The sequence below is a fragment of the Chenopodium album genome, chromosome 27 (genome assembly GCF_948465745.1).
Source record: "Chenopodium album chromosome 27, dcCheAlbu1.1, whole genome shotgun sequence".
Classification (NCBI taxonomy): Eukaryota; Viridiplantae; Streptophyta; class Magnoliopsida; order Caryophyllales; family Amaranthaceae; genus Chenopodium; species Chenopodium album.
In genome coordinates, this window is record NC_137860.1 from 656,186 (window position 1) to 664,899 (window position 8,714).

The 8,714-nt window shown below is 35.9% G+C and overlaps 1 protein-coding gene across 3 annotated transcripts; it reads right to left on the minus strand.

The window, feature by feature from the left end:
* Positions 1 to 353: 353 nt before the first annotated feature.
* On the minus strand, positions 354 to 5,340 carry LOC145620470 (FBD-associated F-box protein At5g22730-like). Of its 3 annotated transcripts, none has more exons than XM_081675151.1 (4): positions 5,260 to 5,340; positions 3,720 to 4,627; positions 3,461 to 3,601; positions 354 to 999 (listed from the first exon to the last, which is right to left on the minus strand). In XM_081675151.1, the coding sequence occupies exons 2-4, from the start codon at positions 4,608 to 4,610 to the stop codon at positions 733 to 735; spliced, it is 1,299 nt and encodes a 432-aa protein (XP_081531277.1). In that variant the 5' UTR covers positions 4,611 to 4,627; positions 5,260 to 5,340; the 3' UTR covers positions 354 to 732. The 3 variants fall into 3 exon arrangements, with proteins under 3 accessions (XP_081531277.1, XP_081531278.1, XP_081531276.1); XM_081675152.1 differs by having other exon boundaries at positions 3,720 to 3,765; positions 4,525 to 5,290; XM_081675150.1 differs by having other exon boundaries at positions 3,720 to 5,290.
* Positions 5,341 to 8,714: the final 3,374 nt, after the last annotated feature.

The window sequence follows — 8,714 nt, forward strand, 5'->3', positions numbered from 1 at the left end:
GATCAATGAACAAATGGAAAAAAAAAAAAAAAGAATTCAAACACCTAAAAATCAAACCAACATTATTTAAAAAGTGGAGACGACAAAAGTGACACGACATGAATCAAATACAAAAAATAATGTTATTGTTAAAATTTTACAACACAATTAAGTATACGGTAAATAAAACACGACGAGGTGATTAACGCATCAAATTAGTGTTAAAATTCTCAATACAAAACTATCACGACTTAACAATACATAAAGTATAAAACGTTGAGTATAAGACATATTTGGATTGGTCCAATAACATGATTTTAGAGCCAGCATGACACAAAAATCACATATTCAAATCTCATCCACCCTCCATTATTAAGCACGTGAAATATTAAGCACTTATATAAATATATTGAATGAGGCAAGAGTTTTTCATGTACCACGACAATATGAAAAATATAATAATGCATATGTTTGCAACTCAATGAAAATGGGGGATTACTTTTGATGGATTAATAAGACTCCCGCAATCGAACGTACTTTCTTAACAAGCTGAAATTGGCTCCCTTATTCACTTGGGAATTCCTTCCACCACGACACTACACAACACATTTGCAACTTAAAATAGTTTTTTTATACGGTAAAATACGGGGGATCCCCCCACCCTATCACATGATTGAGGAAACAAGGATCTAACCGCCAACCATTTGGGGGTGGAGGGACTAACCATCCCTCTGACTCCAGAATAGACGAGAATTACTTTTCATGGGATATTACGACTTTGGCGGTTGGATGTACTCCTTGAAGCAAGTTGAAATTTAACTTGTTCGACAACATAGCTTTCCCTTTCGGCACAATGACTAGTTGCTCAAGTGCAATGGAATTTCTGAGCAAATATATCGCAAACTTCATTTCTTTCCACATTTCACTATAGCTTTCGATAGTAACTTTTTTCAACTGGAAAAGTCGGCGGTCCGGATACTGTCTTATGGGGCTCCGTTTCATTACCAAGTAATATGTCATCTAAAATCCGTAAAAAAAAAAAATTAAAATGTGAACAAAGAGAGTAACAAGTTTGTAATAGATATAAACACCATCTTTAGCAACATACTTCATCCGTTTTTTTATAATGCATCACTTTGATTTTTGCACTATTCACCTCTTTAAAATAAATAAATGTTATTATATACTCTCCGGCATATAGTTTTAGGCAATTTAATTGAATTAAATTAAATAAGAGATAAGTGAGATAGTTGGAGTATTAAAAAATTGTAAAAGAAAAATAATGGGGTTACTAGTTTATTGAAAAGTAATGAATGTAAGAGGAAATATATAATAAAAAAGTAGTATTGGATTTGGGTGAGACCATTAGAGGAGGAGTATTTAAAGGCAGTTTTTTACAAAAAAAAAAAAAAAATGTAACAATTATTAAAACACGGTCGAATTTGGTAAGATTAACACTTATTAAAACACTGGGAGAATAATACTCATTAGATTAGTCCTATAATATATTTTTACTATAATTTTCACTTAACAATAAAAGATATTAAAAGTCAAAATTGTGTCTCGCCAAATATGCCGATCAATCTTATACAAATAAAAAATACAGAGGGAAATAGTACATTGACAAGTAGGGATGATCAAGAATTGACCCGGTCCAAGATTTTTGGCAATTTTGGGTTTTTAATCTGATCTCTGGGCACCTTATTTTCAATTCAGTTCAATCTTAATAAGTTAAATTCAGTTCTTAATTTCCTTCTCCCAAATTCCCTCTGTCCCACATACATTACATTACTTGCAACATTTTGTCCCACATTACATTACTTGAAACTAGACACGCTTGTCGATGCACAAGATTGATCATCAATATCTTTAATTATATATTTATATAAGCTATAAAAAATTTATATTAAAAATTTACATAAAAATACATCCAGCAACATCTTACATGACTATATTGGCTTTCCTACAATAACTAAAAAAGATGTCAAAGTGAAATGTATAAATAGTGCAAAAAGTCAAAACGTTGCGAGTAATTTTGGACAGAGGAAGTAAAATATTCAACTCCAATAAATTCAGTTTTTTATATTAATTTTTAAAAACTTGGTTGACCCAGTACATATATACCTCTTTATAAATAACCCTAGTTTAATTTTTTGGGAAATTCTCAATGGTACTCTCCAATTTATAAAATTCTCAATGGTAAACAATGTTTTATGAAATTATCTTTGGTACTCACTAATTACCATTTCTTATTCAATGGTAACATTAATGATATAAATATGCAATTATAAGCTAACCCTAGTTAACTAAAGGCATAATGACTAGTATAACCCTATTAAAGAAATAAAATAAAAATAAAAATAAAAACCCAGCCACCCTAACCCAAACCCACTGCCAAGCCCTCCCCTGCAAGCGGCGGCCGGCGATCGTCACCCCCCTTTCCTTGGCGCCGACGATCCTCTCCCTCCCTTCCCCTGACGCCGACGACCTTCTCCTTCCCCAATTCCCTCATATCTCCTTCCCCGATTCTCTCTCCTTCCCGATTCCCATTCCCTCTTCCCTCAATTTCCATCCCAACCTAGCCATCCCTCGACACATGCGTCGAAGCCGCTCTGAACCAAACTTTATCACCGCCTAGGAACTGAAATCCGCATTAATTCAAGGCGGCTGCAAAATTGACCCGATTCGTTGAAGCCGGTTCAATCTTCATCGAAACCATCGGAGGAAGTAGCAAGATAATCAGTTTTGGAACAATCTTTGTCGGGTATGAAGATGGCTTTGGTGGTTGGGTAAGATTGGTCAAAGGAGAGTGAATAGTCAACTGTGATTTCGCCGGTGGAATCGTTGAGTTGACCGATTTCGACGCGGTTTGGGCCTTTAGGGTTGTTGGTTTCGCGTATGGGGTTTCATGGTGAGGGGGTTGGTCGGAAAATGCAGTGGAAAGGGGGGGGGGGGGAAGGTGGCCAGAAATGGTGGCCGGAAAAGGAGGTGGCTGGATTTTATGGAGGAAGGGGTTGGCATGGGGGAGAAGGGGTGGTGGGTTTTTGTTCAATAGGGGTATTTTAGACATTTTTGTTTTATCTCCCTTTTAAAACTTTAACCATGGTTAAGATATTCTTAAAATACTTAACTAATGTTACCATTAAATTAGTTTTACAACTTATAGATTACCAATGATAATTTGATATTTTAGTGTTTACCATTGAGAATTTTATAAAATTGGAGAGTACCATTGAGAATTTTATAAAATTGGAGAGTACCATTGAGAATTTCCCTAATTTTTTTTAGTGGTCGTTTGATTCCTACTTCTCATCCTCCCTGCATTTTCTCATTTCATCACTAGTTTTTTATGTGCTTTGGGGAGTGGTGTCACTTTTTTTTTTTTAATCAAGGTATCATACAATTCTTAAATAGCCAAGAAAAAAGAGATTTAAAATCAGCATGGAATCTGAGATTATAGACAAAGTCAATAATGACTAACCTCTATATGTAATTCCTCAAGGATGGGAGAAGCATGTAAGAAATCAGTTATAGTGAAAAGATCAAAAAATACAGGAACGCGTAAACGTAAATGCAGCTTCTTCAGACTATGCGGAACAATGCAAGCAAGCGTTGGTGATACCTGAAGATATACGAGTATACGACAGACATGTTAGTACTTGCCAGAAAAAAAGATATGGAATACGTAATTAAAGTGATATGGAATATATCTTACAAAAACTCAAAACTTTTTCACCAACCTCATTGTCTAACCGAAGAAATAAGTGCTGAAGCTCAGGAGCGTTTCTGGTGAGGTAATGAACAAACTTAGATGAGCAGCAGCCGTCTCTTTCACAAAAAATCCATAAATACACTTCCCTCAAACAAGGGAGTTGGGAAAATGTGATTTTATCACAGCATTTATTAGTATAATCAAAGATCTCAAGATAAGGACAATCGAGGTAAAGGGCTGAGTGTAAATCAAAAACCAATTTCTTTAAATAGGGAAGTTTAACATTTAAACAGTCATGGTATTGGTCGGTTGGAGATATTGAAATGATGGTTAGTGATGTGAGATTCAAAGCAACAGACAAGATATGATCCATATCACTCTTAAGCAAAGTGACATTCCTCAACTCGAGTGTCGTTAATCGAGTGAGCCAACTTTTACATCCACTTTTACACCCTGAACAAAGAGGTAGCTGGCAAAGTTTTAGGCGTAAATGCTTCAAACAGGATGCCTCAGAGTGGAAAAGATGACAAGATAAAACATACATTGGAGCAGGAGTGCGCGAATAAAGTAAGTTGAGGTCCAATTCCTCAACTCTCTTTTCGGTAACACTAGCAATCCACCCATCAATATGTGAATCATATTCTTTTGCAAAGTTAAAGTTGAGCTTGAATTTACTTATTTTTTGTGCTTTCCATATCTCTAGAAACTGATTAACAACTTTGACAAACTCAACTTCATTACTATCATTTATTCCAAACACACTTAAAGAATTAAACTCAAGGTCAAGGGTGGAACGGAAATCGGGAAGGTCTTTCCATCTAGGTGACAATGACCTTGTTCTAACAGCATCTGTTATAGGCAAGAAAGAAAGGAGGTGAATAAGAATGTCATCTGGTAATTTGCTTATGTAATCCTCCATTTGATCGATCTTGTTACCTTCAATCCAATAAAAGACTTTAAACTTGTTAGGTTTTGTTAACAAAAACCACAACACCGACAACAACGAAAACAGCAGCAACACCAACAACAGCGAAAACAGCAGCAACAACAACAACAGCAGCAACAACAACAATTTAATTGTCAATTCATTGATCTAATATATCATTAGACGATTCTGCAACACCTTAGAAATCAAATTAAAAACCAAATTTGATTCAAACAATCGAACGCCTCCAATTTCATGATAACAAAAACAGTTTAATTGTCAATTCATTGTTCTAATATATCATTAGACGATTCTGCAACACTTTAGAAATCAAATTAAAAACCAAATTTGATTCAACAATCGAACGCCTCCAATTTCATGATAACAACAACAATTTAATTGTCAATTCATTGTTCTAATATATCATTAGACGATTCTGCAACACCTTAGAAATCAAATTAAAAACCAAATTTGATTCAACAATCAAACGCCTCCAATTTCATGATTTTATCATAAACCCTAAATATATTTTTATTTTGTAACGGGATAATCGAACCCTAAATTGAGTATGCTGAGAATTAAATCAACAGCCCAAAATTGTGAAATAGAAACTCGATTATTTTTTAAAAAAAACAACACTTACCTCAGAAGTTTCTTCAAAGGAAGATCGAAATTCAGAATTCGCCTCTCGATGGATGAGGAGGAGCGCTACACTATGGAAAACTGATAATGAGATTTTTAAAACAAACATAAGAGATTTACTAGTATTTATTTATTTATTTATTTATTTATTTATTTTTTTTAGAAAAAAAAGAGATTTATTTTGGTCGTGGTCGGAGTGTGCTTTATTCTATTCAAATTCAAATTTTATAATTTGGAAAGTTTTTTTTTTTTTTTTTTTTTTTTTTTTTTTTTTTTTTTTTTTTTTTTTTTTTAAAAAAAAAGATTATTTAAAAGTTTTTTATCCCTCAAAAAAAAAAAATTTAAAAAAATAAATAGCAAAAAATTATAAGTTTTTTATATATTTTTTTTTTTGAGGGGATATAAGTTTTTTATATAGTAAGATTAGTAACCCTTAATATCACTTTTCTACGCTGTGGCCAACACAATGACGTATATCACTTTCTACCCTATAACCACAAAAACATTTTGTTTCCATATGGTAACCTTGCTGTTATCCAACCGTTTAAAATTCCGTTAGTGGGGCCCATTATCAAATTATTAATGAATTTTTATCGATTTGTGCATTGAAAAAATGTTCGTTAAAGGTATTGAGGGCTATTATGGGCCTTAAGGAACCATATTAAACTCAGATTTCACAAAAAAAATAATATAAATGTCTCGTTTTGCGTATTAGAACGTAAACACGTAAATCGAGACATTTCTTAATAAGTATAATAAGACATTTAAGTTTTTTTTTGCCAGATCTGAGTTCAATTTGGCCCCTAAAGCCCTATTAGCCCCAAAAACCTTAAACGAAACATTTTTCAACGCGCAAATCGATAAAAAATTATAAATTGAGAGTGAGCCCCACTAACGCAATTTTAAAACGGCAAGATAACGACAATGTTACGTATGGCAACAAAATGTATATTGGGGTTACAGTATGGAAAGTGATATATATTGAGGCACAACGTAAAAAAAGTGAAAATAACAGCGTTCATATATAAAAAAAAAAACCCCTTTATTTATTAACGATACACCAACAAGCAGGTGTTCCCTCAAAAAAAAAAAAACAAAAAACAAAAACAAAAAAAAATTTATTTCGGTTATGTGGAGTGCGCAACTACGCGAATACTATTTAAATTTGGAAAAAAAAATTGAAAAAAGAGAAAATTAGGACCGTCAAATTTTACTGAAGATATTTTACCAGAAAGGCAGGTTCTACATACCGAACTACATTTAATGGCTATAAATAGCATAATATATTAATATGTTTATTTTAATCCAAATGAGGTTACAACATACCTAGAAGAAAGGAAAAAACAATGAAAAACAGAACAACTAAAAAACCAAAGAAAAAAACATAGCAAAACACGTAATTATGGAGGAATAAAGCGAGGTATAGACACCCCTCTTATGTCCTCCTCTAAAATACGACCAAAACCTTCTAGAGCATTATTGTAAAGTTCTAACTGAGAGTCCTGGACGACTCTACGGTTGGCCAACCAATCCGCCGCTCGGTCACCTTCTCTATAAATGTGGAGTTGTGGACGACCTTTACTTCCCAACATTTGTCATTGATTAGCTTTAAGCAAAATTGGATGCATTCACCATACATTGCTTCTTGCTTTTGGAGAGCTTGGACACATGCTGCATTATCCATTTGAATTTCAAGTTTGTCAATTTGCCGGTTCTTAGCTATCTCAAGGCCTCGAGTAAGCGAAAGTACCTCTGCCCTCAAGGCAAAGCAATAGCCAAAACTGGCCGCAAATGCCGAAAACATATTGCCTGCATATTCTCGAATTATAGCACCCCTACCTGCTGGACCTGGTTGTTTTTGGCTGCACCGTCGCAATTGAGAACATACCACCCATAGGGTGGAGCATGCCAAGTAATATTGGCTGGAATGCGATAACATTTCTTCGCTGTTTCTTCCCCCAACTTATTCCATATAGCTCTACGGACTTCTTCATATCGCACTTGGAGGAAGCAACAAAGTCAATGGGCATTTCATCACGTCTATTGAAGGCAAAGCAGTTTCTCCACCTCCAAATCCACCAAACTCAAATGCAAAAGAATGTAGCCCAGGATTATTCATTTACTGGATCCAATCACGCACATTTGCAGTCAACCATTCTTTTAAGCCTCCTTGATAAAATGCAGCCATGGTATTGTCATCCACTGTCTTACGCCACACAACCCTTCCAGCTGGGCAATCACAAAGGATATGGAGTGTTGTTTCTTCAGGAAACCCACAAATGAAGCACCTAGAATCATCTGTCATCTTACGTTTGAAACGATTTTTATTGCCAAGTTTCGTTGTTGAACCGGGACTCCACATTACATCTCAACCATCATCATCAATAAAATCTGTTTTGTGCTTCATTACGCTCAAAGCAGGTTTAATTGTAAATTTCCACTATCTCCATCTTTCCAATCCAATACACCAAGTCTCTAATACTCGGGTCAGACCGAACCTCATAGCTTTGGATTTTTTTAGCGTGTGTTGATCAAGGAAGGGCGCAAAAATATTCCAACGCCAACCTTCCCCTTATTCCCACATCTCCTCCACTGTTTCCTCTTCTAGCTCACTAGGAATCGGTTGAGTAGCAAGTTTGCTTAGAGGAGTGTCGGTGGCCCATTTGTGATCCCAAAACAACGTCGTCATGCCATTACCAATTGCCATTTTCAAGCCTTCAACTAAGACTTTAGCATTCTCCGTGATGCCACTCTAAACGTTGGACATACCTGTTTCGGGGTTTTTTGGAATCCCACGGGATACTGGTCACGCTCTACCTGGCAACGAGACTCGGACACCTGCAAAACAACAAATCTCCGGTGATCGGAGATTCGCCTCCGACGATCAAGTTAGTGACCAGAAACGGAATAAATTTAGAGAGAGAAAGTAGAGAGAAGTTGGAGCTTTTAGTGCTCTTGTGTAATGATATGTTTCTATTCCCCTTCCCATCATCAATGATTGGGGTATTTATAGGGGTTGGAATTTGTGCCTCTTAGGGTAAGTGACCTAGGAATTTGGGCTCTGATTGGCTGCGCAATCAGATTAGGACAGGTGTCCTTAGGGGGCGCCGTTTTACAGCTTTCCTAGGAGTTTGGGCCTCCTGATGTAAGGAGGCCTTTATGACATAAAACACATTTTCAGGTGCTCTCTTGCTCCTTCTACGTGTCATCTTCCTGTGGTGGCACGTGTCGCCCATTAATTGGGCCACGTGTCATCACGGGATTAGACCACGTATTAGGGGTAATTTTTACCATAAACATTTGCCCCTCAGAGGGGGTGGCTCGTCCCAACTGGGCCGCCTCCTCTGATCTTCACTCAATCGAGCAGCCTGGGCTTATTTGGAGCATTTCTGTATTGCTGGCAGTTCGGACAGGATCGTCCGACTGCTTTATTGGGCTAGGCGCCTCGTCCGAATG

What these genes read in the sequence shown, in the direction of transcription:
- LOC145620470 (XM_081675151.1), bottom strand. Translation starts at nt 4,610, where the DNA reads ATGGAGGATTACATAAGCAAATTACCAGATGACATTCTTATTCACCTC. An exon ending in TTCTTCGGTTAGACAATGAG is followed by an intron (nt 3,602 to 3,719) that starts GTTGGTGAAAAA and finishes GTATATCTTCAG; the next exon opens with GTATCACCAACGCTTGCTTG. An exon ending in TTGAGGAATTACATATAGAG is followed by an intron (nt 1,000 to 3,460) that starts GTTAGTCATTAT and finishes TACGGATTTTAG; the next exon opens with ATGACATATTACTTGGTAAT.